General features: G+C 40.4%; 2 protein-coding genes across 3 annotated transcripts; both read left to right on the forward strand.

The window, feature by feature from the left end:
- The first annotated feature begins 2,193 nt into the window (after nucleotides 1–2,193).
- On the forward strand, nucleotides 2,194–4,507 carry LOC112282474 (putative eukaryotic translation initiation factor 5-1). Its single transcript, XM_024520076.3, has one exon. The coding sequence runs from the start codon at nucleotides 2,925–2,927 to the stop codon at nucleotides 4,323–4,325; it is 1,401 nt and encodes a 466-aa protein (XP_024375844.1). The 5' UTR covers nucleotides 2,194–2,924; the 3' UTR covers nucleotides 4,326–4,507.
- Nucleotides 4,508–12,145: 7,638 nt separating this feature from the next.
- On the forward strand, nucleotides 12,146–25,098 carry LOC112283025 (glutamate synthase 1 [NADH], chloroplastic). Of its 2 annotated transcripts, none has more exons than XM_024521329.3 (26): nucleotides 12,146–12,383; nucleotides 12,939–13,435; nucleotides 13,772–13,891; nucleotides 14,035–14,151; nucleotides 14,361–14,513; nucleotides 14,720–15,027; nucleotides 15,375–15,478; nucleotides 15,663–15,842; nucleotides 15,974–16,317; nucleotides 16,585–16,655; nucleotides 16,912–17,062; nucleotides 17,456–17,774; nucleotides 18,096–18,297; nucleotides 18,451–18,815; nucleotides 19,097–19,405; nucleotides 19,573–19,727; nucleotides 19,885–20,046; nucleotides 20,176–20,718; nucleotides 20,865–21,740; nucleotides 21,930–22,115; nucleotides 22,234–22,431; nucleotides 22,617–22,885; nucleotides 23,068–23,373; nucleotides 23,534–23,801; nucleotides 23,988–24,245; nucleotides 24,470–25,098. In XM_024521329.3, exons 2-26 carry the CDS (start codon nucleotides 13,070–13,072, stop codon nucleotides 24,893–24,895), a joined length of 6,756 nt encoding a protein of 2,251 aa, XP_024377097.1. In that variant the 5' UTR covers nucleotides 12,146–12,383; nucleotides 12,939–13,069; the 3' UTR covers nucleotides 24,896–25,098. The 2 variants fall into 2 exon arrangements, with proteins under 2 accessions (XP_024377097.1, XP_090106735.1); XM_090250609.1 differs by having other exon boundaries at nucleotides 12,204–12,383; nucleotides 12,877–13,435.
- The last annotated feature ends 863 nt before the right edge of the window (nucleotides 25,099–25,961 follow it).

A 25,961-nucleotide genomic window follows, 5' to 3' on the forward strand; every position in this document is an offset into this window, starting at 1 on the left:
AGTTGATAGCTTCATTTAGTGTTTGAAGATCAAGTAATGATAGTAATTGGTCTTATACTTCATCCCTTAGTTTCCAATAGAATTGACTCATAAGAGCTTATTCATCTCAATTGATGTCATAAGCCAATTGTTTAAAATTAGATGCATAAATTCATGCAAAGCATGACCCTTGATGTAATAAGTAAATATTTACTATTGTCCATTGAACCTTGTCATGCTTGCCAAATGCCTCTACAAATGCTTTTAAAAAATCTTCATAGTTGGTCAAGATTGAAGATTCTTTTTTAAATAAAAGAACAAACCAAAATAAGGCTTGTTTTGTGAGCAGGGTTCCAACTAAACCAACTCATGATACTTTTTTTGGATAGCACTCAAGTAATAGAAAAGTTACCAATCAAATTTGGTTAATAAATCCTCAAAACTTAGAGCATGTACCATCAATTTTTTTTGAAACATTAATCCAAGATTCCTTATATTATTAAATAGGTGAATTTCTTTTTTGAAGTACATGTAGCACCACCTCCTTGGATGTAGAAACTTTAAAAAGTGGTTGTATCATATGCTAAATTGCTCCAAATCTTGCATCACCATGCAATCTTATAAAAAATCCCTCAACACCAATAGTTCTACAAGCTAAAGCATTCAATGTGTTTATAATGACATCTAATTTCAACTTGGAAGAGTCAACTATAGCAACATCCTCACCTCCAACCATCTTAAAAGAGAAAAAAAAAAAAAAAAAAAAAAAAAAAATAGAGTTTCTAAAAAATATTAATTTAAAAGAAGATACTTTATAACCTCTAAAGCACTTAGATGCCTTCAAGAAGAAAGATAATTCACTCTCTATCAAGAAGAATCAAGCTCTAGTATTGATAAGAAGAGAGTCTCAACAAATTATCACAAATACATTATATAGGAGATCAAAAAAAAAATTGAATGGAAGAGCTTCAATAAAGAAACTAATAAGAACCTAATTAAATCAAATGAGTATAAAAAAAATACTAAGAAAGATGAGCTAGAACTCTAAGAACTATATTGTCAAGACTGAGGATCTTTTCAGCCTCAATTCCAATATGTATTAAGTATTAGGAAGCTTTTTGAGAAGTTTTGATGTTGCTTGATGATGAAGCAACCTTATAAAGCTTTTTGGACAACTTCTTAATCTTTTTAGAAATTTTTTAAATCTATTAGAATATTCTAAAAATCTTCTAAAGTATTCTAAAATATTCTAAGAATCTTTTTAAAATCTTTTATTGGAATATCTTAAGAATCTTTTATAATCTTTTAAAATCTAATAGAACATTTTAAGAATATGCTTATTATCTTTTTCTTATATGTCCATGATAGTTGTAAGCTTGGTAAGTAAAGAAGCTATTACTAGGAATCCTCACTATTCAAACAACTTGATCCTAACAATTTTATTCTTTAAATACTGAGGTTTCCAACCACTTTGCCTCCTGTTATCAACAATCAATTAAGTAGCATCTTTGTTTCTTTGTCTTACCTCGAAGTTGTTTTATATAATAGATTGATATCAACAGTAGCTTAACTTTATGATACTTTTTTTGGTTATAATTCATTTTAGTGTATTGAAATTAAATAAAGTATAGATTTGAAATAAATTTTATAAGTTGTAATTCACTTCTTCAGTATTTGAGACAATATATTGAAACCTACAATATTCATCATACTGGAATTATTTTACAGTTGCATCATTATCAAATAGAATACTAGAGAGTAAAAAAATAAAATAAACAAAACTGGAATATGGAAGATGAAATGAGTAGTATGGATTGCTGAGTTCAAATGTTGAAATTTGTTACTTTATCGTTGAAAAAATCATGGTAAGCAGAGTTCGCCGTTTCATTCATCCAAGGTGCATGCAGCGGTGTGATGGACAACGCCCAAGCCCCACAGATTCGGATATTCATTTATTCAGAGTGTGATCTCATCGGGGATGGATGGATGGATGGATGGATGGATGCCTTTAATAGAAGCATCGGTCGATATTGCTTGCCGTCGTCGCAGTCTGGCCAGTAGGGCTATTATTCCTAGATAGAGGCAGCCGCTCTCTCAGTCACTCGTCGAAACCCGGATGTTACCCGGGGTCCTTTACCCGGGGGTTTCGAGGGGTCATCGTGGGCTTAGAAGCTCTTGGCTAGGGGAGCGGGCAGATTGGAAACGGGCAGCCACCGCTCTCGTCGTAACCCTACACTGCTGGCTGCCTCCAAAGCTTCGTCTGAGCCTCTTGCTTATTCAACCCTCTGCCTCTTCCCCTCTCACCATCTTTCTTGCATCTGCTGCTGCTTGCTCCCCGTCCCCCTTCTGCGACTGCTGTCTTCTTGAGGCAATCCTGCTCTCATGTGTGTTCCGCCCTGTGTTTCCTAAGCCGCTTGGTGCGCAAATCTGTGTGGAATCGTGGCGCTGCGTGTTGGATATCGGAGCGTGAATCGTTCGGCGCTGTAGTGTTGAGGAGACTGGGAGACCCGGGTTTTGAGATTGGGAGTTTTCATGTTCTGCTGAGTCTGTTGCGTGAATTTTTGTTTCCGAGGGTTATCTCTACAGAGTGCGGTGTTTTTTCCGAGGGTTTCAGGTGTGTTTGTGTGAAGGAGGTTTGAATTTGATAGTTCGTAAAGGTGAGGATTGAACAGGGAGGTATTGAGGAGCTGTTTGGAGTGAGTGTGAGAAATAAATATTTAAAAAGCGATCAGCAAGGTGGCGGCACACTCTTTTATGTCTGAAGCCGGCTGCTATTACCTGGGGTCGGTTGGGCTCTTAGGAGAATATTGTCCTACAACGAGAAAGAGATACAAACATCTTTCGAGTCCATCCAGTACTCCCACTCGGCTGCATGTGGCTCAGCTAATTAGTGTGTTGCGCTTTCGTGAGTCAGCATCCTCTTCGGTTTCTTAACGCTTTCAATCATGGCGCTTCAGAATATCGGTGCTGGCAACCGCGATGACGCCTTTTACAGGTACAAGATGCCCAAGCTCATCACCAAGATTGAAGGGCGTGGAAACGGCATCAAGACGAACGTCGTTAACATGGTGGATGTGGCGAAGGCACTCGCAAGGCATCCTGCCTACACCACCAAGTACTTTGGTTGTGAGCTAGGGGCTCAGTCAAAGTATGACGAGAAAACTGGTACGAGTATCGTGAATGGTGCTCATGATACTTCGAAGCTCGCTTCGCTGCTTGAGAACTTTATCAAGAAGTATGTGCAGTGCTATGGATGCGGTAATCCTGAGACGGAGGTGGTCATCACCAAGACGCAGCTCATAACATTGAAATGTGCTGCATGTGGTTACGTATCTGATGTTGACATGCGTGATAAGCTGACCACATTCATTTTGAAGAATCCACCAGAACAGAAAAAAGGAGGTAAGAAGGACCGTGCTCTGCGACGGGCAGAGAAGGAGCGTCTCAAAGAGGGAGAAGCTGCGGACGAACAAATGAAGAAGCTCAAGCGAGAGGCTTCGAAGAAGAGTAAATCAGGGTCTGATGCCAAAGTTGTGAAGAAGAAACAAGGGTCTGATGATGAAGAGCATTCCCCTTCTGCAAGCCAAGCTGATGAGGAAGAATCTGTTGCTAATGATGAAGATGATGTGCAGTGGCAGACTGATACGTCTGCCGAGGCTGCACAGAGGAGGATTATCGAGCAGTTGACTGCGGCAACAAGTGAGATGGTAATGGTTGGGAATGGTGTTGAATTGAGCGAGCCCTCGCCAAGATCGAAGATTAATGGCCAAACTGCCCCGAAGTTGCTGAAGAAGTCGTCCTCTAAAAAGTCGGAGACAGAGAATGAGGTGAACGAGATGAAAGAGCCAGATTCTCCGAAGGAGGAGTTGAGTCCTCGAGAAAAGTTTCTACTTGATTTCAAGGAGTGTCTGAAGAAGGGGATGACTCCTGCGCAAATGGCAGTCCAATTGAACAAGGCTTCTCCCAGAAGTGAAGCAATGGACGCATTTTTCGTCGCTCTTTTCGAAGGTTGCGGCAAGGGGCTGCATAAAGAAATTACCAAGAAGAAGGCTTATCTGGATGCAGCTGTGCAGGATGAAATTTCACAGAAGGACCTCTTAGCTGCGATTGAAACATTCTGCTGTGCTCTTCCCCCGAATGCAAGTAAGGAGATTCCACTCTTGCTCAAGGTTTTGTATGACGAAGAAATCCTTGAAGAGGAGCAGATATTGCTCTGGTATGATGCAGTACCGTCAACAAATGGTTCAGCGAATAGTCCTGGTGCTTTGGTGAGGAAGTCTGCTCTCCCATTCGTTGATTGGCTTCGCAGCGCGGAGGCTGAATCTGAGGAGGAGGACGATGAGTGATGTAGTTGTCCCGATGAATTGTGATGAAACGTGTAATGGTTTTTTTTAAGTAGTTAATGCTCATTATGTGTTCTCGACGGTTATACGAAATGTCGGTTACTATATAGCAGCTTTTTCTAATTCAAGTTTTGAAATGTACTCTTAACTGCAGTAATAATAAAGTGGAGTATATGGATATTGAATGTGCGTTCAATTTGCTTCGATTGAATTCCTTAGCTGAGTATTGTTTTTTATTATTCCGGATGACTGGAGTGTATCTTTTGTCCGGAATATCTTCATGAGAGTGACCTTAGCATTAGGGCCCACTTCGGTCGAGTTAAGTAATTCTCCGAGTTTCAGTTTTTTATGTCTGAATGGACAGAACATGGGAGAAATGGTTATTTGCAACGCATGAAATATAGCACGAGTTTAGAAGAGTTCTCTGATGATCTTGCTGATGCGCTAATTCTAGTTGGTCCTTCAGAGACACATCATCTCTGCAGTTTGAAAGTAGGAGCTGACGCAGCTTGACCTTTCCATGCAATCTGCTATGTCATAGTTGACTTATGCAAGTTAATGATCACTTCCACAGATGTGCTTAGAAACCTTGGTGCGTATTTAGAATCACTGGAGATGACGAACACAACTCGATTCAGTTTCTGATGTTCAATGCTCGAGAATAAAGCTCTTCCACAGGCATTGGAAGATGTCAACATCTAAATTGTAATAAGCATGTTTAGAAGTGAAGATGAACAACTTATAGCTTTCACATCAGTCTCGAAACAAATTGTTAAATTGGACGTAGAGATTCCGGGGAAGCACTTGCATTCAAGAAAAATATCAAGCCACCTGTCGTTCGGCATATTTTGCCCAAAGACACAGAAGGACTCTTTTACAACGTCTACATCCGTGGTAAATAGTCAGATATCAGTGTTGGTAATTACCGTGAAGGACTTCAGCCGATAATTGCTGGAAGGGTGCCTCTTCGACGTCGTTATCAGTGTTGATTCTTATCGCCTATGAATTCAGGATCTTGGTTGCAGTTGGAGTTGGATTAATGTGCTCCCTCACTCCTATCCAAGAATCAATTTCCTTCTTGTCTAAGGGTGTATACACTCAATTATCTACTGACAAGGGTTCGTCCACTTGCGGTGGTTTTTTGGTGTCAATGACGTCCTTGTCGAAAGCAGCCTTGAAAGCGGTCTTGACGACGTTGACGTTGGCCACAACAGGGGTGTTTTCGTCTGCAAAGAAGGCCGTGCCGGTCACGCAGCTGGCAACAGGAGGGAACGTCCTAGCGCCGTCATTCACAGCGGCAGCGATCTGGTTCCTATTGAGGTTCAGGGTGAAGTGACACCTTTTGAATCCCTTCGTGGGTTACTCGACCATGGCGCCACAGCTGACAACAATCAGGATGAAAATTTCGGTTCCATATCCAGAATTGACTTTACAGAGGTAGATGTGTGCAATTGCTACTGCCTTCAGCCAGAACCGAAAATGTTGTAACATCGTAGGAGCGAGCAATGCAATTTGAAATTTGAAAAGAAGCCAAGGAATGAATCTGTCTCAAGCAAGAGTCACACAATGTTGAATCCCAGTAGTATCGCGGAGAGATTGTATAAAATCAGCGTCCCGAACATGTCAACCATACTGCTGTCTGTCTGTCTGTCTGTCAGGTGGCCTATGCTTTGACATCATTTAGCCGCCGCATTGATGACCACACTTCGCAATTCCTTCAGTACCTGATTGTTCCCCAGTGCCTCCATTACGGCAAAGATTCCTATGTAGTCATTCTGGTGGTAGTCAATGCGAAAACGAGTGTATGACATTTTTCCTCCATTGTGAAAACTAACTGCAGAAGAAGAAGACGTTGATTTTCCATCATGCCATGATGTCAAGGGAAGAGGGGAAGGCAGAGACCCTGCGTCTTCACATCATAGAGCTGGCAGAAGGCTGTGAAGCAGCAGCAGTGAGATGGACGGTTTGGGCAGGGAGGGAGGGAGGGAGGGGGGAGAGAGGGTAAGGAGGGGAAGAGATGACTTGGACGGGGAAACACAAGTTGTATCTTTCTTCAACTAACATGTAAATAGAAAAATATCATGTTTTTGGGGTATTGCTAATGCCATCACCCTGTATATTTTATTTATTTATTTATTCCAATTTTTAGTATATATATATATATATATATATATATATAATGGGAAAAGTTAAATAGCTCTAGATTTTTACTAAGTTGATCCATCCATCCTAACCATCATGAAAAAAGAAAATGACCTCTACATTCATTTCTCCACTATTGGATCCAAAACCAATGAAAACCAACCACATTCATCATGATTACCATGTTTTTTTTTTTTCCATCATAGGTAGGTTGATTTGAATATTGTATTTTAAAATATTTTCTCATCTGTTGAACACTATATCTAGGTCTATTTATCATTCTCCTATATTTTTATTCTCTTTCAAAATATAGGATAATTTTATTTTTATTTTACTAATATATATGAAAAAAAAGTGGTCTTTTATTTGACAAAGGATGTGAGTGGCATGTAATGAATGTGGTGGTAGTAACAAAAATTGTGGTCACATTATTAGTATGCTTGGTTTTATTATTGACTAGTTGCTCAGTATGGACTAATGTTCAGTATCCAATGGCTCAAGTTTTAGAGCACGAAAGATTGGGAATCTAACTTTGGGATTCAGGATTTAAATACTAGGATATAAGATGTAAAGTTGGGAGGAAAAGATAGCAATATTCAACAGATGAGAAATTATTTTATAATAATTGTTATGTAAAGTTTTTTTTTGTAATGTGAGATGGCAATGCACAAAATTTATAAATGTAACTGATATCTGCTGCTGTAGTTTTCAAAACGATCATCATCTATTTGAAAAAAATGTCTTGAATAGCATAATGCATTTTATGCATTGAATATGCTTTCATGTGTTTGATACATGGTGATACTTTCTTATCCATTCAGATACCAAAAATCAAGATTGCAAGCAATTTTGAAAATATGGTTTATTTTAATAAGTTTGATTGGGTAAATTATTTTAAACATGTCTATGTACTACTCAATGGTGTAGTTGTATAGTTACTAGTATTGCACATTTAGTGTGTAATATTGATATTCACAGTGATATTAATATCTGCAATGCAATGTATCATGTGTAACTAATTTAATTGTTACAAATTCTAGTGTATTAAACATAAATTGGATGGCAAAATTAGAAACAAAAATTGAAAACTTTAAAACCATCAATCTGACTTTTGTAGAATATTGTATTCAACTAAGTAATGAAACTACAATAAAAATATGATTTTTTTGTCAAGTATATTTTTTTAACATGATTATATATATATATATATATATATATATATATATTAAACATATATCTTAATTAAAATTATTATTTTTTGATATCTTAAATTTGAATTTCAAAAAAATTTAATAATAAATATTTATATTAACTGGTGTGTATATTTATGTCTAGAGTTAAAACTGATAATAATGATGCATAATTTATTTTTATTGAGCACACTTATATAATATACATTCATTTCTTTTTTATGTTGTTATAGGTATTTTCTTGGGTGAACAATGTGTTTTAACACTCTTTTTTTAGTAGAGTTTCAACTCGCTACAAAATTGCACAACAATCCTATTCTAAGCCCCTAACCATCCAAATATATAAATACACAAACCTATGTAACTAGATGCTATGAAAAACTTCTTTAACTGTTTTACAAAGTTTTTGTTGTTGAAATTCTATCTTTAAAATAATAAAAAATAACAATCATTGAATTTCTAAACACAATCTTCTAGTAAATCTCAGTGGACACTTAGAAAAAGTCCACAATGCAAACTTGACAAAAGTTTATAATAACAGTCAGTAAAAATATAACTATTCTTTAGGTGTATCTTAAAGTGAGAGAAGATGTTCTGCAATTGTAAAAAAAAGTGATGGTCAGTAGAAGAGAATCTGTATAGAATTTAATAAATAAATACAATTTAGAGTTGACTTTGTTATTTTCAATAAAAAATCAATATTAAACTCTACTGAAAACAATAATATTCCACAACAATGCCATCACTGTGCTCTAAAGGAGTGTAGATTATATGATTTTCCAACTTGAGCATTAGACAACCAAATTCTCTTCCAAACAAAGGATTTTAGGTCGTTCATATACATAATTACTGAACTACATACATACGCTAGTAGTACGTAGCAAAGGAAAAAAATAAACAGGACTGCATGATATCCAGTTCAATAAGACAAAACACGAGTCCATTTTATTATTGTGAAGAATCAGAGATAGGGGTCCATAATAGCTTGCCAGCTCGAGAAATGACGCTGTCAGATGTGCAGCCATAGGGCACCAAATATGGGACTACGGGAATAGGGGGTCACCAAGTCCACGTCCTCATGGCTACCTCGTGCCATGTAAGATCTAATCTCAAGGTTGTACACGAAGCAGATGGATGAGGTCATTCAAATGACTTTAAATATATAAATAAATAAATAAATAATGGAATGTTAATAAGACCCAGGGTTTTACAAAATTGACCCACCCATTTAACCATCATGGAAAAAAAACAAAAAAAAAAAAAAAAAAAAATGACATTTAAAATATTATTCTACTATTTGATCCAAAGTCAATGAAAACCAACCACATTCATCATGATTACCATATTCTTTATCATTGGTAGGTAAATTTAGTAAAAACATGGGTCTACTTAACATTCCCCTAAATAAAATCTTGTGTTGTTTTTCTTTACAGTTTTGTTTATTTATCTAACAACATCTTCTTTTTCAAACCATGTTTAAAATAAATGAATTAAAGTAATTATCAAGAATGGTAACAATTGTCATAAATATCTGAAATATATAAGTGGTTGTTAATTAATTAGATTGTTGGTGTCTTCTTTGTAAAATATTGTGGTAGCCTCCTAGACCTAGGTTGGATATATGAGTGCTTTTGAATGTGCCACATGGCTATAATGATTTTCTCCTAATTGTTATGTAAATCAAAATTATTATGTAACTATTCAATTGTTTCATTAGGATTGATGTTGGTTCAAACCTAGACATACTACAATTATCAACACATGTGTATGTGTGTATGTACACAAAATACTATATTCTTATTTTTTTAATTCCCATATATATATTAAAAATTCTACAGGTTTAACTCATTCATGAGACTTCATACTTGTATTTTATTTTTCTAAGACAAGTTCTTCTATGGTTTTAAAAAAATACTATGTTATATTTATTTTATTTTTTTTGCAAAATTTTAGAACTTTAATTATAATCTACTTAGTTTGCCAATGTTTAAATAAGTTGACCAATTTTTAGAAATATAATTTTTCATCTGTCAAAAACTTTACTTGAACGTAAATAAAAATGAAATTCTTTGTTTGTAATATATTTATCTTTTGTCACAACATTAGATTTAACAGTAATAAAATTCTTTCAATAGATTTTCAGTTTGTCTTATTTATTTGTTTTCAGTTCAATTCTCAAACATTCACTTCCTTTTTTCTCTTTCATAGTTTGTATAGCAACAACACAACTCATTATATATATACATACAATGAATTATATGTATATATATTAAAGTCATATTGCATTTGTTTCAAACAATTTTTACAATTCAAAATTGTATTCTCCGACCACATACATACATGCATATGCATGCAAATTACTTATTTTTACTTATTTGCAGTCTTTTCCTCAGAAACTAGCATTTCAAACAATCAATCTTCTATACTTTTCAATTTTCTATTATGATTTTCATGTGTAGTTTTTTTTTTTTTTTTTTTTTTTTTTTTTTTTTTTAATTATTTATTAAATTCATATTAAATTCACATGTGTTCAATTCAAATTGTTACAAATTTATCTGTAACTCAATGTGGGAGGATAATTTTAGCTGATTTTCCCAATACAATTGTGAACAGAGATGGTGCCCCTAATTTTTTTTATTTAATTGTTTCAATAAAAAATTAGCCAATCATCTGTCCTTAAAGTCAATTGATCGAATTAATTTTTGAGAAAAAGAAGTTAATGCTACATAAATGAAAAATGAAGAATACACAATAATTTAGCATACTCCATTTATAAAATTCTTGAAAGGACATTTATTCTAAAACCAAAATTTAATTTTGAATACACATTGTGCATTTACAATTTCTCAAAATTTATGGATGTTGATTTACAAGGAATCACAAACCAAATTTCTTAATTGATGAAATCAATTATTTTTCAAAAAAATTCTGTTTACATTAAACTAATTATATTAGTATTATGTCATTATTAGTTTAAAAGTTCAATATTGAACAAAAAATAATAATACTCCAATTTTCTATAGAAAATATCAAAATTTGTTCAATAATATTGTATGTATTAGCCCAAATACACTAATTAAAAAATATTTGTGAATTAACTATCATTGAGCTTATTACATAGCTACCTGTATTTATTTAAGAAATTGTTAAATTTACCCCAGATTTTTACTAAATTGACCCACCCATCCTAACCATCATCAAAAAAAATCTCCACAACCGGATCAACATTGGATGCAAACCAATGAAAAAATGGTTGGATCCTCAACCACCAATGATGATGGGTGGGTAAATTTAGTAAATACTTGGGTCAATTTAAAAATTTCCTTTTATTTACTTATTTTTTAATAAATACATAAATCAACACAAACAAAGCAACAAGTTTCTTGAGAATTCAAAGGGAACAAAGCGAACAAGGAAGAATAGAAGTGGGAAGCATCGGAAGTAGAGTCCTAGTCAGAAAGGCTCAGACCATCCGACGTGGACACAGTGAGTGAGGGGGATGACGGGGCATGGACAAACGGAGAATTGGCTCACCCGCGTGCTGCGCTGGCATTCAGGCTGCTGAGGTGGCACACCACGAAGGCCATGCAAACCCATCCCGGGCAGGGCCAACCCCTAATCCCACCCCCAAGCAAACGGAACAAAAAACAGAGAACCAAATCCCACCGCGTTCAAATCTCATCACGCCAATGCCATGCTCTACCAACAATCGCGAGAATCGTACACCCACACGCACTCTCACACACGTACCCACCAGAAAAAATTTACCCGACAAGGGCAAAACGAAAAACCAACAAAACGAGATCAAGCCTGATCAGCACGGCGCACGCGAAAAGAGATGCCGCAACGGCTTTGGCGATGGTGGAATCTCGGTGCCCGTGGGGGGATTTTCGGATTTTCGCAGTGGGGAAACATGGGCACGGGGGTAAGTTAGTGAAGCAGCCTATTTGAGCAGCCCAAAGGTCAGGCAAATGGGTGTAAACCAAGCATTGGGCATGGGGGCGGAAGTCGCGGTGCCATTTCGGTGCAGGGGAAGGGTTGCCACAGGGGGTGTGGGCCATAAGGCACGCGAGGGAATTCGGAGAGCAGAAAGCAGGAATAGTATTCCTCCGTGGGCACGGGGATGGCTTATGATCCATTAGGAGTTCTGTTGGGGCAGCGAAGGCTCTCCGTCGTCATGGGATGAGGCGACCAGAGGACCGCCAAGTTGGATCGATCGCCGAATGGGCTCCGTGGCCGTGACGCGGGCGGCCCCCGCCACCACGCCCTTGCGTGCCGTTCATGGCGCGCGCTTTGGCTTCTCTATCTCTCTGATCTCTGCTGATGCTCAGCCGTGGTTCGGCCCCAAGCCTGGGGAAAGCGCTGGCTCGGGCCCAGATTCCTCCTACGCTCGTCGCTGAGGAGGAGGAGGAGGAGGAGGAAGAGGCGGGACCACCGCAACGACAGACTAGAAAAGTATCGTGTCTTTGTAGCATCTGAGCGCGTGTTCATCAGCTCCTACACGATTTTAATGATTCTGGGGATCTGTATTGTCCTGAGCTGGCTGTGACGCCCAGACTGGTAGGACAGGGTTTTGGGCGCCGCCGAGAGGTCTCGTGCGAGCATTTGACGTGAAGGGAGTCGCGATCGGTCCAACTTCAGGGTTGGGTGGTTTCTCGATCGACAGAAGAGGGAGAGAGAGAGAGAGAGAGAGAGAGCGGGGAAGAGCGTAGTGGTTGATCCGACGAGGGTGAGATTTCCGGTTATTTGGCAGTTGTTTTGGGGGGTGGGGAGGGGGGAGGGCGATCGGGGGTGTGTATGTTTTGGTTCTTCGCTGATTTTCTTGTTGAGGTGTGTAGAAAGGAGGGAGAAGTCGAGTTGTAGTGATTGACTTGTAAATTGTGTTTGTGGGAATTATCGAAGTTCAGTGTGGTTGGTGCTGAGGAAGGCGAAGGTTTTGGTGGTTTTGTAAGTAATGTGCGTAGTTTCTTTTTCATGAATGGTCGTGTTGGATCGCTGGTTGTTGTGTATAAGCCTAAGGATAGCGTGCTTTGCGTTCAGGGAACCTGCTTTGCTTTTTCCACTGTCGTATTTTCAGGCAATTTTGGGCCACAGCCCTCTGGTTAGGGGTATTTAGCCATTTGCATGCCTCTCTCTCCCCCGCCTCCCGCCTCTCGTTAGAGTTAGCCTGGTCGGATTGCATGCAACCTCTCACCATATTCGCTTTCATTGGGTCTTTGCAGATTTGATGTTCCCATCTATGCCCTGGTTCACTGTTTTGACTCCTGAGAGTTCACTATGACAGATTGCGGGAGCATTGAGCTGCGCGCTGAAGGGATCGATTGATCGGTTACACCAGGAAAAGATATGTACCCTATGTAGAGCTCACGAAACTTGTCTAAAGCGGAATCGTGAGCAGTTCTCATAACTACGACCATGGCAGCGTGTCAGCAGACTCTCTCCCAGTTCGGTTCTCAGTACAGCTTGACGTACGCCAGTCTGCCCAGAGCGCCTGTATCCACATGTACACATAAAGCTCACTGGCTTAAGGCCCTTAGGTTCACAGGACTCAGGAGGGCATCTCTGAATCTGTCTCCGAGGGACAGATTGCACCAGAGGCAGCAGAGTTGCCTGCATTTTTCAGATGTATCACCTGTCAAAGGGTTAGGCTTGAAGCCGGTGTTGGCGGGTCTGTCGGGGGTGCCAGAAGGAAATCTTGGACTCTATGATCCTTCTTTCGACAAGGACTCATGCGGTGTTGGCTTTGTGGCAGAACTATCTGCCAAACCAAACCGAAAAATCGTAAGTGCTATCTAAACGAGTCGATTACTTGGAAGCTCTGGTATTCTCTCTGTATGGTTTTTATTCTAGTAAAAAGTTGCTTCTACATTAGATTTCATTTCACCGAATTGTCACTACTGAAAAGTGAGGAACAACATTTTTTGCATAAATCGAGAATTTTGACGTCATGGCCCCTCTAACGCAAAGAATCACTGGTACATTCTGTGACATCAATCCTGCATCGAAGACAATGTAGCTCTCTTCGTGTCATATGACATACATACACTCTTTTCCGTTGGTCTTCTGAATTAAGTCTTATGGTGATACTGAATTGTTGCTTAATTTGTTCTAATTTAGGTAGCTGACGCGATAGAAATGCTGGTGCGCATGAAACATCGAGGTGCCTGCGGGTGCGAAGTGAACACTGGTGACGGAGCCGGTATTCTAGTCTCATTACCTCATGACTACTTTGCAAAGGTACAAATAATGATCTGACTGGAAATGAACTAATTTTCAAGAATTCCGGAATCGACATCATTCTGATTACTTTTCATCTGAAGAGAATCGTCAGAAGATGAACTCTGCAGAACTGATGAAGTACTAATTTGAGGTTTTCGCAGGTGCTGAGAGAGGATTTAGATTTGGATCTTCCTCCCATCGGTAAGTACGCCGTCGGCATGGTTTTCTTACCAACGATTGAACACAGGCGCGAGGAAAGCAAAAAGGTGTTCAATAAGGTAAGCATTTTCTTCCTCACAATTCCTTCTGTGATATTACATAACTTGATAATTTGATAACCTTCTTCCGAGTAATAAGAATGTCGTTAATCTACTTGGGTATATGGCGTCTGTGTTGATTGGTGATTGCTATATATATATATATATATATATATATATATATACACGGACGGCAGCTAGGAGTAATAAGTCCATACATGATTTTTTAGGTTGCAGAATCACTTGGGCACAAGATTCTGGGATGGCGCCCCGTCAAGACTAATAACTCTGGACTTGGAAAGGGAGCAATCGACACCGAACCTGTTGTTGCACAAGTCTTCCTTACTCCAAGCTCCCGCTCCACCAATGATTTTGAGCAACAGGTCTTATTGCAGGATTTTCTTTGTTTTATCTGAAAGATGACCAGTCTCTTTTTACAGTACAATTCCATATTAGTGTCCGCAAGGTCATGGAATGGAACTGGATCAGACTTTAACTATTCTCTTATGGAGAATTTAGAATGAAGGTATGGATAGTTTATGTTTTTTTGGGCCTTTGTTTAACTTGGTTTATTGTTGCTATGCAACAGATGTATATATTGAGGAAGACTTCAATGATTGCAATTCGAGCTGCTCTAAATTTAGCTTACGGAGCTTCAAAAGATTTCTACATATGCTCGCTTTCCTCCCGGACCATTGTGTATAAGGGTCAGCTGAAGCCAGATCAGTTGAAAAACTATTACTACAACGATTTGGGTGACGAGCGATTCACAAGTTACATGGGACTGGTTCACTCCAGATTTTCTACCAACACCTTTCCGAGCTGGGACCGAGCTCAACCCATGCGAGTTCTAGGCCACAACGGCGAGATTAATACCCTTCGTGGCAACGTGAACTGGTAAGTAGGGACGATCCAGTTTCCAACCTGCTCGGCAACTTGTCTTGTTATAAATTGCTTGCAAGGAAATGTTGCAGTTGTGGATTCTAAAATATGTGTGTGTGCGCTTTAGGTGGCACTGTGTTCTATATTTGTGTTCAATTGGATTAGGCATATAGCGATTGATTTAATTCGGAGCTTATATCCCCTGGTTGATTTTTTCTTTATACTTTTCCATGAAGCCAGCTGTCAGTGTTACCAATGGAAACAGAATTGGCCTCGTGCAATCGATTTGATGAGCATATCGAGATTGTTGGGTTCTTTATAGATTTAATTTTTGTCATTTTAAAGATTCGGTGGTATTGAAGGATGCACGCAAGAGAGGGTTTACTACAATGTAATGCGTTAAACTTAACAAAAGATGAGCTCCAGAAGCTTCTACCAATTGTCGATGCTGGATCCTCAGATTCTGGTTAGTTCTTCATCTGATCTGATCGCTAAGTGATGATCTTATCCTTGAGCTGCACAAATTAAATCTTTTGCTTTCGATTTGTTATCCTTATGAGTTGAAATAAGACGATATTGTAGGGAGGGAAAGTACAGGTACAAAATTTAATGAATTTTACGGAAGTGATCATTGATACACGGGTGTTCAGGGGCATACGACGGAGTGCTTGAACTTCTCATGCGGAGCGGTAGGGACCTACCTGAAGCAGTTATGATGATGATCCCTGAAGCCTGGCAAAATGACAAGCTCATGGATCCAGAGAGGCGTGCAATGTATGAGTATTTTTCATGCCTCCTCGAGCCGTGGGATGGTCCAGCTCTCATCTCATGTAAGTTGCGACCTCTTGTATTCCTGACTCGTGGAATAATTTACTCATATGCTCGATAAAAGCTTGATGGTTTGTTTTGACTTTTCAATAGTAATGCTGGTTTTAAACTCGATTGTAATGCATTGCAACAGTTACCGACGGGCGGTATTTGGGAGCTAAGCTGGATCGGAACGGATTACGTCCAAGTCGATATTATATAACGCACGATCAGAGAGTAATAATGGCTAGTGAAGTTGGTGTTGTCGACGTCGATTCTAAAAACGTGTTTAAAAAGGGTCGCCTTTTTCCTGGTATGATGCTTTTGGTGGATTTTGAGAAGCACAAAGTTGTTGATGATGAAGAGCTCAAAAAGAAGTACCAAAGTCGGTACCCATACGCTGAGTGGCTACAACGCCAGAAGCTCACGCTGGAAGAGATTGTGGAATCTGTTCCCGAGGAAAAGCGAGTGACGCCCCCCATCATTGGAGCGCTGGAGGTTAGTTACACACTACTTTACCTCTCAAGCACAGCAGTCTACATTATTGGAGGTTTTTGGATACCTTCAGTTGTCGGGAGATGGATAATGTTACGCGGCGCACTGTGTAACTTGTACAGTTTATATGAGTGATTTGGTTCTCGTTGTAATCAGTAATTGTAGCCAATGTTGTTTTCTATTCAGATCCTTTTTTCCAAGCTCGCAAGTGTATTACTAGTTTAATTCCTTGTGCTATTATATAACTGCATCGTTTTCGTGATTGTGTAGGTGAAAACTTCGGACGAAACAATGGATCATATGGGAACGAGAGGGATCATAGCCCCTCTGCGAGCTTTTGGGTACATTTCAATTCTGTTACTGGTGATCGATACAATATGTTTTTAGTCCACATTCTTTCCCGCAGTGCACATGTATTCCGATTCAACAATAAATTGTTTTCAGGAATCTCTTCGGCTTGTTATGATATCAGGCAGCATTTTGAAACATTCCTTGGGATAGTAGTACAGTCCGTCAACAGGCTTAGAGACTTGAATATCATCATAATAGCTGTTTGATTCTGATTATTAACGACATAGGACTGTTGTTATGCACCAGATACACGTCGGAGAGCTTGGAGTTGCTGTTATTACCCATGGCGGATGACGGTACGGAGGCCTTAGGGTCCATGGGTAATGATACGCCTTTGGCCGTGATGTCTGATCGACCTAGGCTCTCCTTTGAGTATTTCAAGCAGATGTTTGCTCAGGTGAGCTTTGTCCGGGTCCTTGTTTTTGGTGCATGATGTTGACCATCCGTGTCGACGTAGTTTTGTCTGGACTTCATACTCAACATCCAGGAGCAATTGGTTGACTTAAGCCCATGTAGTATTTTTTTCGTTTATGTTCTATATATTCCCATGTCAATTGCTTCCTAATTTACTCATTATAACCACGTCCATCTTGTTTTTTTAAATTAAAATTTTAGCGTAGTTGTTTTAAATGTTTTCCTTGAAGATGAAATTACCTTCTGTTCTTATCAATAAGTATCAGATTTTGTTCTGATCACTGGTTCGTAGCCAACTAGGTCATGATTACAAGAGAATCTAATATTGGACTCGGGATTCTGAAGCGGTGATTTTTCTATAATTGTTTTTCCTCAGGTTACCAATCCGCCAATTGATCCCATCCGTGAAGCAGTAGTCACATCGACAGAGTGCATGGTTGGTCCAGAGGGCGACCTAACAGAAGTTGCAGAGTCGCAGTGCCATCGTCTCTCGCTCAAGTCTCCTCTTTTGACATTGAAGGAAATGGAAGCCTTAAAGAAGACAAATTATCGTGGTTGGCGGTCGAAGGTTATTGACATCACTTTCCCAAAATCAGATGGAATTGACGGACTTGAAATGGCGCTGGATCGCATCTGTGCTGAGGCAAGGCTTGCCGTAAGTGATGGATACACTGTTCTTGCCCTTTCAGATCGAGGTACATATTTTTTCTAGCCATTGCTCAGTAATTTCTGCAAATCTTTATTTGGTGGGCAACAGTGCACTTCAAGCTTTGCCCGAACCTATGCGGTGGTTGCCGGGTTTGGAAATTCGTGGTATAAAATATTATTGGATTATCAATATCAGTGACTCTAGCTTAAACAAGCTAACGATTCCATCACGTCTGCGAAGTCCTTAGAACACTACCATCAATTCACCTCCTTCTGTGGTCAAAGCATGTGCCTGTGGGTGTCCGTGTGCTTAGAGGTGTGGTATGAAAGAACAATGAGTAATCGTTGAAATTTTGCTGTAAATGTAGCTACGTCGGCACAGCGAGTACCAGTAAGCTCCTTAATAGCTGTGGGGGCTGTGCATCACCACTTGGTGGCGTCACTGGAACGCACACGGGTTGCGCTGGTTATTGAAACTGGGGAACCCCGTGAGGTGCATCACTTCTGCACGTTGGTAGGATTTGGTGCGGACGCTATATGTCCCTACTTGGCCATTGAAAGTATTTACAGGTGATTGCTGTCTCCATGCTTCTGCTTTGTTCATGTCACGCCCCATTATTTGAGAGTTATTTTTTACCCCTTTTTTTCTCTCTTTAAAGATGGTGTTGAGTGAAGTTTTCACATGACTCACTTTTGCTTCACATAAATGCAATGTGAGAGTAGGCTTCAGGTTGATGGGAAAGTCGCACCAAAGAAGGATGGTACACTGTGGAGTCGCGAGGAGATTGTTGCTAAGTACTTCAAAGCTAGCAACTCTGGCATGCTTAAAGTTCTTGCTAAAATGGGGATCTCAACGTTGGCCTCATACAAAGGAGCTCAAATTTTTGAAGCACTTGGGCTTTCTACTGAGGTTGTTCAACGGTGTTTTAAGGGTACACCATGCCGAATTGAGGGTGCAACGTTTGAAATGCTTGCTCAAGACATGTTGCGTATGCATGAACTTGCCTTCCCGTCTCGTCACCTACCAGACGGTTGCGCTGATGCCGTAGCATTGCCCAACCCTGGGGACTACCACTGGCGTTTGAGAGGTATGTGCTATTTTCGTGTACCTGTGAGTTGAATCAAATGTCTAAAGATAATTTGCTTACAACATGTGGCGAACCAACATGTGGCGAACACATGTGCTCAAATCATGTTCTTGGATAGACTCTGATTGCTTCGGATATCTGAGGGCTGCCGCTGTGAATGATGTTTATGCATACTGTCGGTAAAATTATGAAGATAACAAGAGTGTGTGTAAAAGGTCATCAACATATACAAGAACATAGGGAACAAATCTTTATGCTGGGGGGTGTTGCTTGATGAGCAGGGGAGATCCACATGAATGATCCTGATGCCATTGCGAAGCTTCAAGAGGCGGCTAGAACTGGCAGCACTGCTGCCTACAGAGAGTACTCCCAAATTATTCAAAAACTAAATAGGAAGTGCAACTTGCGCGGGTTGTTGAAATTCAAGGATTTACCGGAATCCGAACAAATTCCGTTAGATGAGGTAGAACCCGCATCGGAAATTGTGAAGAGATTTGTCACTGGTGCTATGAGCTATGGATCCATCTCTTTGGAGACTCATACGACACTTGCGGTAGCCATGAATCGACTAGGAGGAAAGTCTAATACAGGTACTTGTTGACGATTGGTTGTTCTCAAGTTCATTGTTCTGCTCCAATGAGAATAAAGTGACTACCGAAGGCAACTATTTGGTGGTAGTTACCAAAACCTCTATGTACTCTATGAGCTTTAGCGCTTTGATTTTTACTCGGAACTGCGCTTTTGCTTATGATCACAGGAGAGGGTGGCGAGCAGCCGGAGCGCATGGAACCACTTGAGGACGGTAGTATGAATCCCATGCGGAGCGCTATTAAACAAGTTGCAAGTGGGCGTTTCGGTGTGACGAGTTACTACCTCACAAATTCAGACGAGATTCAAATTAAAATGGCTCAGGTACTTGTATCACTTCTACTACTTCCTTCATCTATTAACGTCTTTATTAAATGCTGCTCTGAAATTTTGATTCTGATCAGTTCTAGAACGCGAATTCCGTCGTGATCAATTAGAATTGTTAATTCAAAAAATACGCGTTTTTCGTTGTTATGAACAGGGAGCAAAGCCTGGAGAAGGAGGAGAGTTACCAGGACATAAAGTGATCGGAGACATTGCAATCACGAGGAACTCTACTGAGGGTGTTGGCCTCATCAGTCCGCCTCCACACCATGACATCTACTCTATTGAAGATCTTGCACAGCTTATCTATGACCTCAAGGTTAAGTTCGAATAATGACTATTTCAAGCTTTACTGTTTTTTTGTATAATTCTGTTGTACTGGATTTACGCCTTCACTCAATTACGTTTGTTCGTTCTGAACTGAATTTTACTGCAAGTCGTTTTGCAGAATTCCAATCCAGGAGCGCGTATCAGTGTGAAGCTTGTTTCAGAATCTGGAGTTGGAGTGGTTGCAAGTGGAGTTGTTAAAGGCCATGCAGACCATGTTCTTATTGCTGGACATGATGGAGGAACTGGCGCGAGCAGATGGACTGGCATCAAGAATGCAGGACTACCATGGGAGCTTGGGCTAGCTGAGACGCACCAAACTTTAGTTGCCAATGGGCTACGGGGACGCACAACTGTCCAGACAGATGGTCAGCTGAAAAATGGACGAGATATTATGGTAGCTGCCCTTCTAGGAGCTGAGGAGTTTGGGTTTTCGACTGCTCCTTTAATTACATTGGGTTGCATCATGATGCGCAAATGCCACAAGAATACATGCCCTGTAGGCATTGCAACTCAGGACCCAGTTTTGAGGGAAAAGTTCGCTGGACAGCCTGAGCATGTTATCAACTTCTTTTTCATGGTGGCGGAGGAAGCTAGGGAGATCATGGCCTCGTTGGGGATTCGTAAGATGGACGACCTTATTGGTCGAGCGGATCTTTTAGAGGTATGACATGCTCATTATCAATTTCTAGAACTGCGGGACTGTTACCTGAAGAAAATGTCCGAATCAGTTGTGTAATGTGTATTGCAAGTTACACTGGTTGCAATGGATGGTTTGAAACTAAAACTTTTCGGTGGCGCAATGTGTAGATGGACAGGGAAGCAATGGGAGAGAACGAGAAAGTGGGCAACATAGATCTATCTTTACTTCTGCGCCCAGCTGCTGAGATCCGGCCTGGTGCTGCGCAACGGTGCGTCGAAGCACAAGATCACAACCTGGAGGAGGCTTTGGATCAGAAGCTAATTGCCCTCGCACAACCAGCCTTGACAAAAAAAGTACCTGTGTATGTTGAAACACCGGTTGTCAATGTGAATCGAGCTGTGGGTACTATGCTCAGCCATGAGGTGACCAAGCGATTCAACCGTACAGGGCTTCCTACAGATACTATTCATGTGAAGCTCAATGGCAGTGCAGGACAAAGTCTAGGTGCCTTTTTATGCTCTGGAATCACACTTGAGCTCGAGGGTGACAGTAATGACTACGTCGGAAAAGGTTTGTGCGGTGGGAAGATTATAGTGTACCCCCCAGCGGATAGTACCTTCGACCCAAAAGAGAATATAGTGATTGGTAATGTAGCATTGTACGGAGCCACAAGTGGAGAAGCCTACTTCAATGGTATGGCTGCAGAAAGATTTGCTGTTCGTAACTCGGGGGCGAATGCAGTCGTGGAAGGGGTTGGTGATCATGGCTGTGAATATATGACCGGAGGTAAGGTGGTCGTGCTTGGAGAGACGGGCAAAAATTTTGCAGCGGGCATGAGTGGCGGCATTGCCTATGTCCTTGACAAGGAAGGTCTGTTTCCGAAGAAGTGCAATACGGAGCTGGTGGATTTAGATCCTGTGGAAGAGGAGGATGACATTATGACGCTTAGGTCCTTGATTCAACAGCACCAACGTGCTACTAATAGCCGTCTTGCGCGATATGTCCTCAATCATTTCGAAGCGTTGCTTCCGAACTTTATCAAGGTTTGTGGCTCCTTGGTTTAGGATCGTTGCATTTCTTTTACTTCCCCCAAGTCGTTAAGAATTTTTCAGATGATTGTTTTGGTTGTTATAATTTGCCAGACCTGATCATGGCCTAGAAGTTATGTTTCCAAGTTAAATAAGCATTGAATCACTATTTTTCTCGTAATTTTTGGCTCATTTTGACTGCAGGTTTTCCCGAGGGACTACAAGCGTGTGGTCAATGAAAAGAAGGCGAAGGAAGCAGCCGAAATAGCCGCAAAAGAAGAAGAGATAGAGCTCTCGAAGAAAGATGCTTTTGCCGAACTTCAAAAGCTTGCGGCGCAAAGCGCCCCTGCCATTGCGGGCATCAACGCAGCATCGAATGGTGCCTCGAAGGTAAGCTTCTGAATAATTATAAAGCCTACGTCAGTGAACGTTACTAGCATATTGCACAAGTGGTCAGCATAATGCAAGGTACTCCAGTTCTGAACTCTAGTACTGTTGTGCTCACCAGGTAGAACGACCAACAAAGATCTCTGATCCCCAAAAGCACGGAGGATTTGTTAAGTACGAGCGCGAGTCTCTGCCATTAAGACCTACTGAGGAGCGTTTGCAAGATTGGGATGAGGTTGTTGAGCATGGCATCAACGAATCCCTTCTCAAGACTCAGTCAGCCAGGTGTATGGATTGTGGAACTCCGTTCTGCCATCAGGTATACATAGAACTTTTATAACATTCGACTTTCAATACATAGTGCCCAGTTCTTCACCTCTGTACTTAGTTACAGAATCCTACTAGTTTCACCGCTTTTTGTGTCTTTTCGTTAGTCCCTTAACATCGCTTATGGTGCTATGTTGTACTTTAACCTTGTACGTGTGTAAATTCTGTATTGGACAGGACCATAGTGGGTGTCCATTAGGAAACAAGATTCCTGAGTGGAATGAGCTTGTGTACCAAGGAAGATGGCGAGAAGCTTTGGACAGGCTCTTAGAAACTAATAACTTTCCCGAGTTTACCGGTCGTGTTTGCCCTGCTCCATGTGAAGGCGCCTGTGTTCTTGGGATCATTGAGAATCCAGTCACCATTAAGACCATGGAGTGTACTATCATCGACAAAGGCTGGGAAATGGGTTGGATGGTGCCACGGCCCCCGGAAGAGCGAACCGGGTATGGTTCTGTCAAACGAAAGGGCTTTTTCATTCGCATGTTAATGGGCTTACTTTTTGTAAAATTAACTACTTTTAGAAGATAGTTAAAGTTTATGATTCCAAAATGTTAAACAGAATTAACAGTTTCCTAGTGTTCCAAGTTTTTATAATCTACTGATTAAAGTCTTTATGATGCCTCAGGAAGAAAGTCGCAGTAGTTGGAAGCGGGCCGGCTGGGTTGGCAGCTGCTGACCAACTCAACAAAGCTGGTCATACAGTGACCGTGTATGAGCGTTCTGACCGCGTAGGTGGTCTCATGATGTATGGTGTTCCAAACATGAAGACAGATAAGATTGACGTTGTTCAACGGAGGGTCGACTTGATGGCTGCTGAGGGTATCAAGTTCGTTACTAATGCTCATGTCGGTATGGATCCATTATACTCGATTGACACCTTACGTGCGGATAATGATGCCCTTCTGCTAGCTTGCGGCGCTACAAAGCCCAGGTATGGTTCTATAAGTTGGAACCTGAAAATCTGGTTCAAGTCGCTGAGAAGTTGTGTCTTAAGTATTTCACTTCTATAGGTACATCATTAATTTCAGTTGTGCCTTTTCCCGTAACCTCAAGTAATCCTAAAATTTGATTTGGTATATCCTTGCATTTAGGGACTTGCCCATTCCTGGCCGAGACTTGAGCGGAGTACATTTCGCAATGGAATTTTTGCACGCAAACACAAAGAGCCTGCTGGACAGTGGGCTTCAAGATGGCAACTACATATCAGCGAAAGGAAAGAAGGTGGTGGTTATTGGAGGTGGTGATACAGGAACCGATTGTATTGGAACCTCCGTCCGCCATGGGTGCTCTGCTATGACCAATCTTGAGCTTCTCCCTCAACCCCCTCCTACAAGGGCGCCTGGAAATCCTTGGCCACAGGTAAGCCAACACCCTTCTTCAAAGGTTTTTACATAGGCTCTAGTTGCAATCCAGGAGCCTGAATATTAGTAATACAATAATTTTGTTTGAAGTCTTTTATTTCGTTTTTCTTTTTAATGCGAACTATCTTCATTTTGGAATCCTCGCCTAACTTCAAAAAAAAAATAATCTGTTTACATTTTGCAGTGGCCTAGAATATTCAGGGTCGACTACGGACATGAGGAGTCCGCTGCAAAATTTGGTACTGACCCGAGGACTTACGAAGTATTAACGAAGAGATTTATTGGAAACGATGAAGGAAAATTGACTGGGTTGGAGATCATTCAAGTGAAGTGGGAAAAGGACTCGACTGGCAAGTTCCAGATGCAGGAGATTCCTGGATCAGAAAAAATAATTGAAGCAGATCTCGTCTTCCTAGCACTTGGCTTTCTGGGACCAGAGCAAGTAAGTGCTCCCTTCAATTGCTTTGTCTCTCTTCTAAAACTTCCTCACCGCATTTTTTCACTAACCAAGGGTTGCGTATCAGGAACCTTTCAATCCTTCAACGTACAGCATTATCTCTGAAGTGTTGGCATGCATTCATATCTAAAAATTCATATCACTTTTTGTTGATATCCTTGGAATACAGAGTTGTTTAGTCCCCTGATGTGACAATTATTTCGTTGCAGAACATCGCCGAGAAGTTGGGCCTAGAATGCGACCCCAGGTCGAACTTCAAGGCCGATTACGGCCAGTTCACAACAAATCTGGAAGGTGTGTTTGCGGCAGGAGATTGTCGGAGGGGTCAGTCACTGGTAGTGTGGGCAATAGCTGAAGGACGACAAGCTGCCGACAAAGTAGACAATTATCTGATGAAAGATGTCCCAGTTGAGGAAAATGCTAAGTCGCATGTGGAAGGTAATGGCTATGGGGTTGGGAAGCCGAAAGAACGACGGTACCCGGAAGGTTTGGACAAAGCCAAAGAAGAAGCTGTGGAAGCGTGCATTGCAGTACATGGCTCCGAAGATTCGGACGCGTTGAAAAAGTGTGTCGAGTTGAGTGTGGAGACTGCTGCACTAGGCGATAACAGCGTTGTATCTGAGCAAAGCTACTAGTAAAAATTAGTTTACTTTTGTAGGTTGTGATTAGAATAGAAGGGTTGTTTGTTAGACTTGCAACCAGTAATTTCGACATGAACAAAGCTTGCTTACATTATTGTTGTCACAAAAGTATGCAAGGGCAGCACTATAATGTAGTACACGTAGTAATATAATTTGAACAATGAACATTGTTCAAAATGCCAAAAGAATTTTGCAGATATGCTTTTACGTTGTTGATGCTTATATCTCTTCTCCAGTCATTATTTCAAGAAATTAGGATATAGAAATAAACACGTCAAATCTAAAAAAACGAGGCCTATATATGTATGTAAATGTGAACAGTGACCGTGCAAATAATCAGCATAGTGTCTGCAGTGTGCATATATTAATCGGCGTCTCATTTCCATTACATGTTTCAACTGATAATAAGGGGTAAAACTTTAAAAAAAGTTTAGGGTTTGGGGGGTGAAAAAAAGATCTGGCAACTAACATCAGACTTGATCTTCTGAAGTATTAGACTTATTTCAGATTCTTCAAAAAATGATCCCTGGAGGTAGTTATTTGACACCTATTCAAGAAAAGATTTGCTAGTATTTTGCTTCATGTGTTGCTCCTGAGAAAACTTGGTTTAGTTAGAATTTTTTGTTGTTAGCTACTGTCAAATCCTCTACTTCTGCAACATAATTGTCAATATATCAAAGAACTCTGGATGATGCGTGCTTCTCTCCACCTTTCAACAACTTGGTATGATTGCTTACAAGCAAGACAATGACTTGGAGTTTAAAGAGTTTAGTCAATTGTTTGCTTTGGCATTGCATGCTCAATACATTAATAATAGAACTTTTATTGTCAAAAGTCAAGACTTCTTTTTGAACTATCTCATGTTCCAACCACCATCCATGTTAAAGTAGCACGTTTGCACCACATACGTTTTCGTGCACTCATAGGTCATCTTGAGGGGCACCTTGTCTTCTATAAGGCCAAGGTTGTCTATAAACAACAATATTGCATACCAAGTTGCCATTTGTTTGATGTGTCTTGGTAGCTATGGTAATGGAATAGCCCTTTACCATGCATAGAG

Source organism: Physcomitrium patens, chromosome 5 (genome assembly GCF_059467195.1).
Source record: "Physcomitrium patens ecotype Gransden chromosome 5, ASM5946719v1, whole genome shotgun sequence".
NCBI lineage: Eukaryota > Viridiplantae > Streptophyta > Bryopsida > Funariales > Funariaceae > Physcomitrium > Physcomitrium patens.

Coding starts and splice junctions, on each gene's coding strand:
- LOC112283025 (XM_024521329.3), top strand. CDS start 13,070: ATGGCAGCGTGTCAGCAGACTCTCTCCCAGTTCGGTTCTCAGTACAGC. Junction 18,298..18,450: donor GCCATTGAAAGTATTTACAG/GTGATTGCTGTC, acceptor ATGTGAGAGTAG/GCTTCAGGTTGATGGGAAAG. Junction 22,432..22,616: donor GAACTCCGTTCTGCCATCAG/GTATACATAGAA, acceptor TGTATTGGACAG/GACCATAGTGGGTGTCCATT.
- LOC112282474 (XM_024520076.3), top strand. CDS start 2,925: ATGGCGCTTCAGAATATCGGTGCTGGCAACCGCGATGACGCCTTTTAC.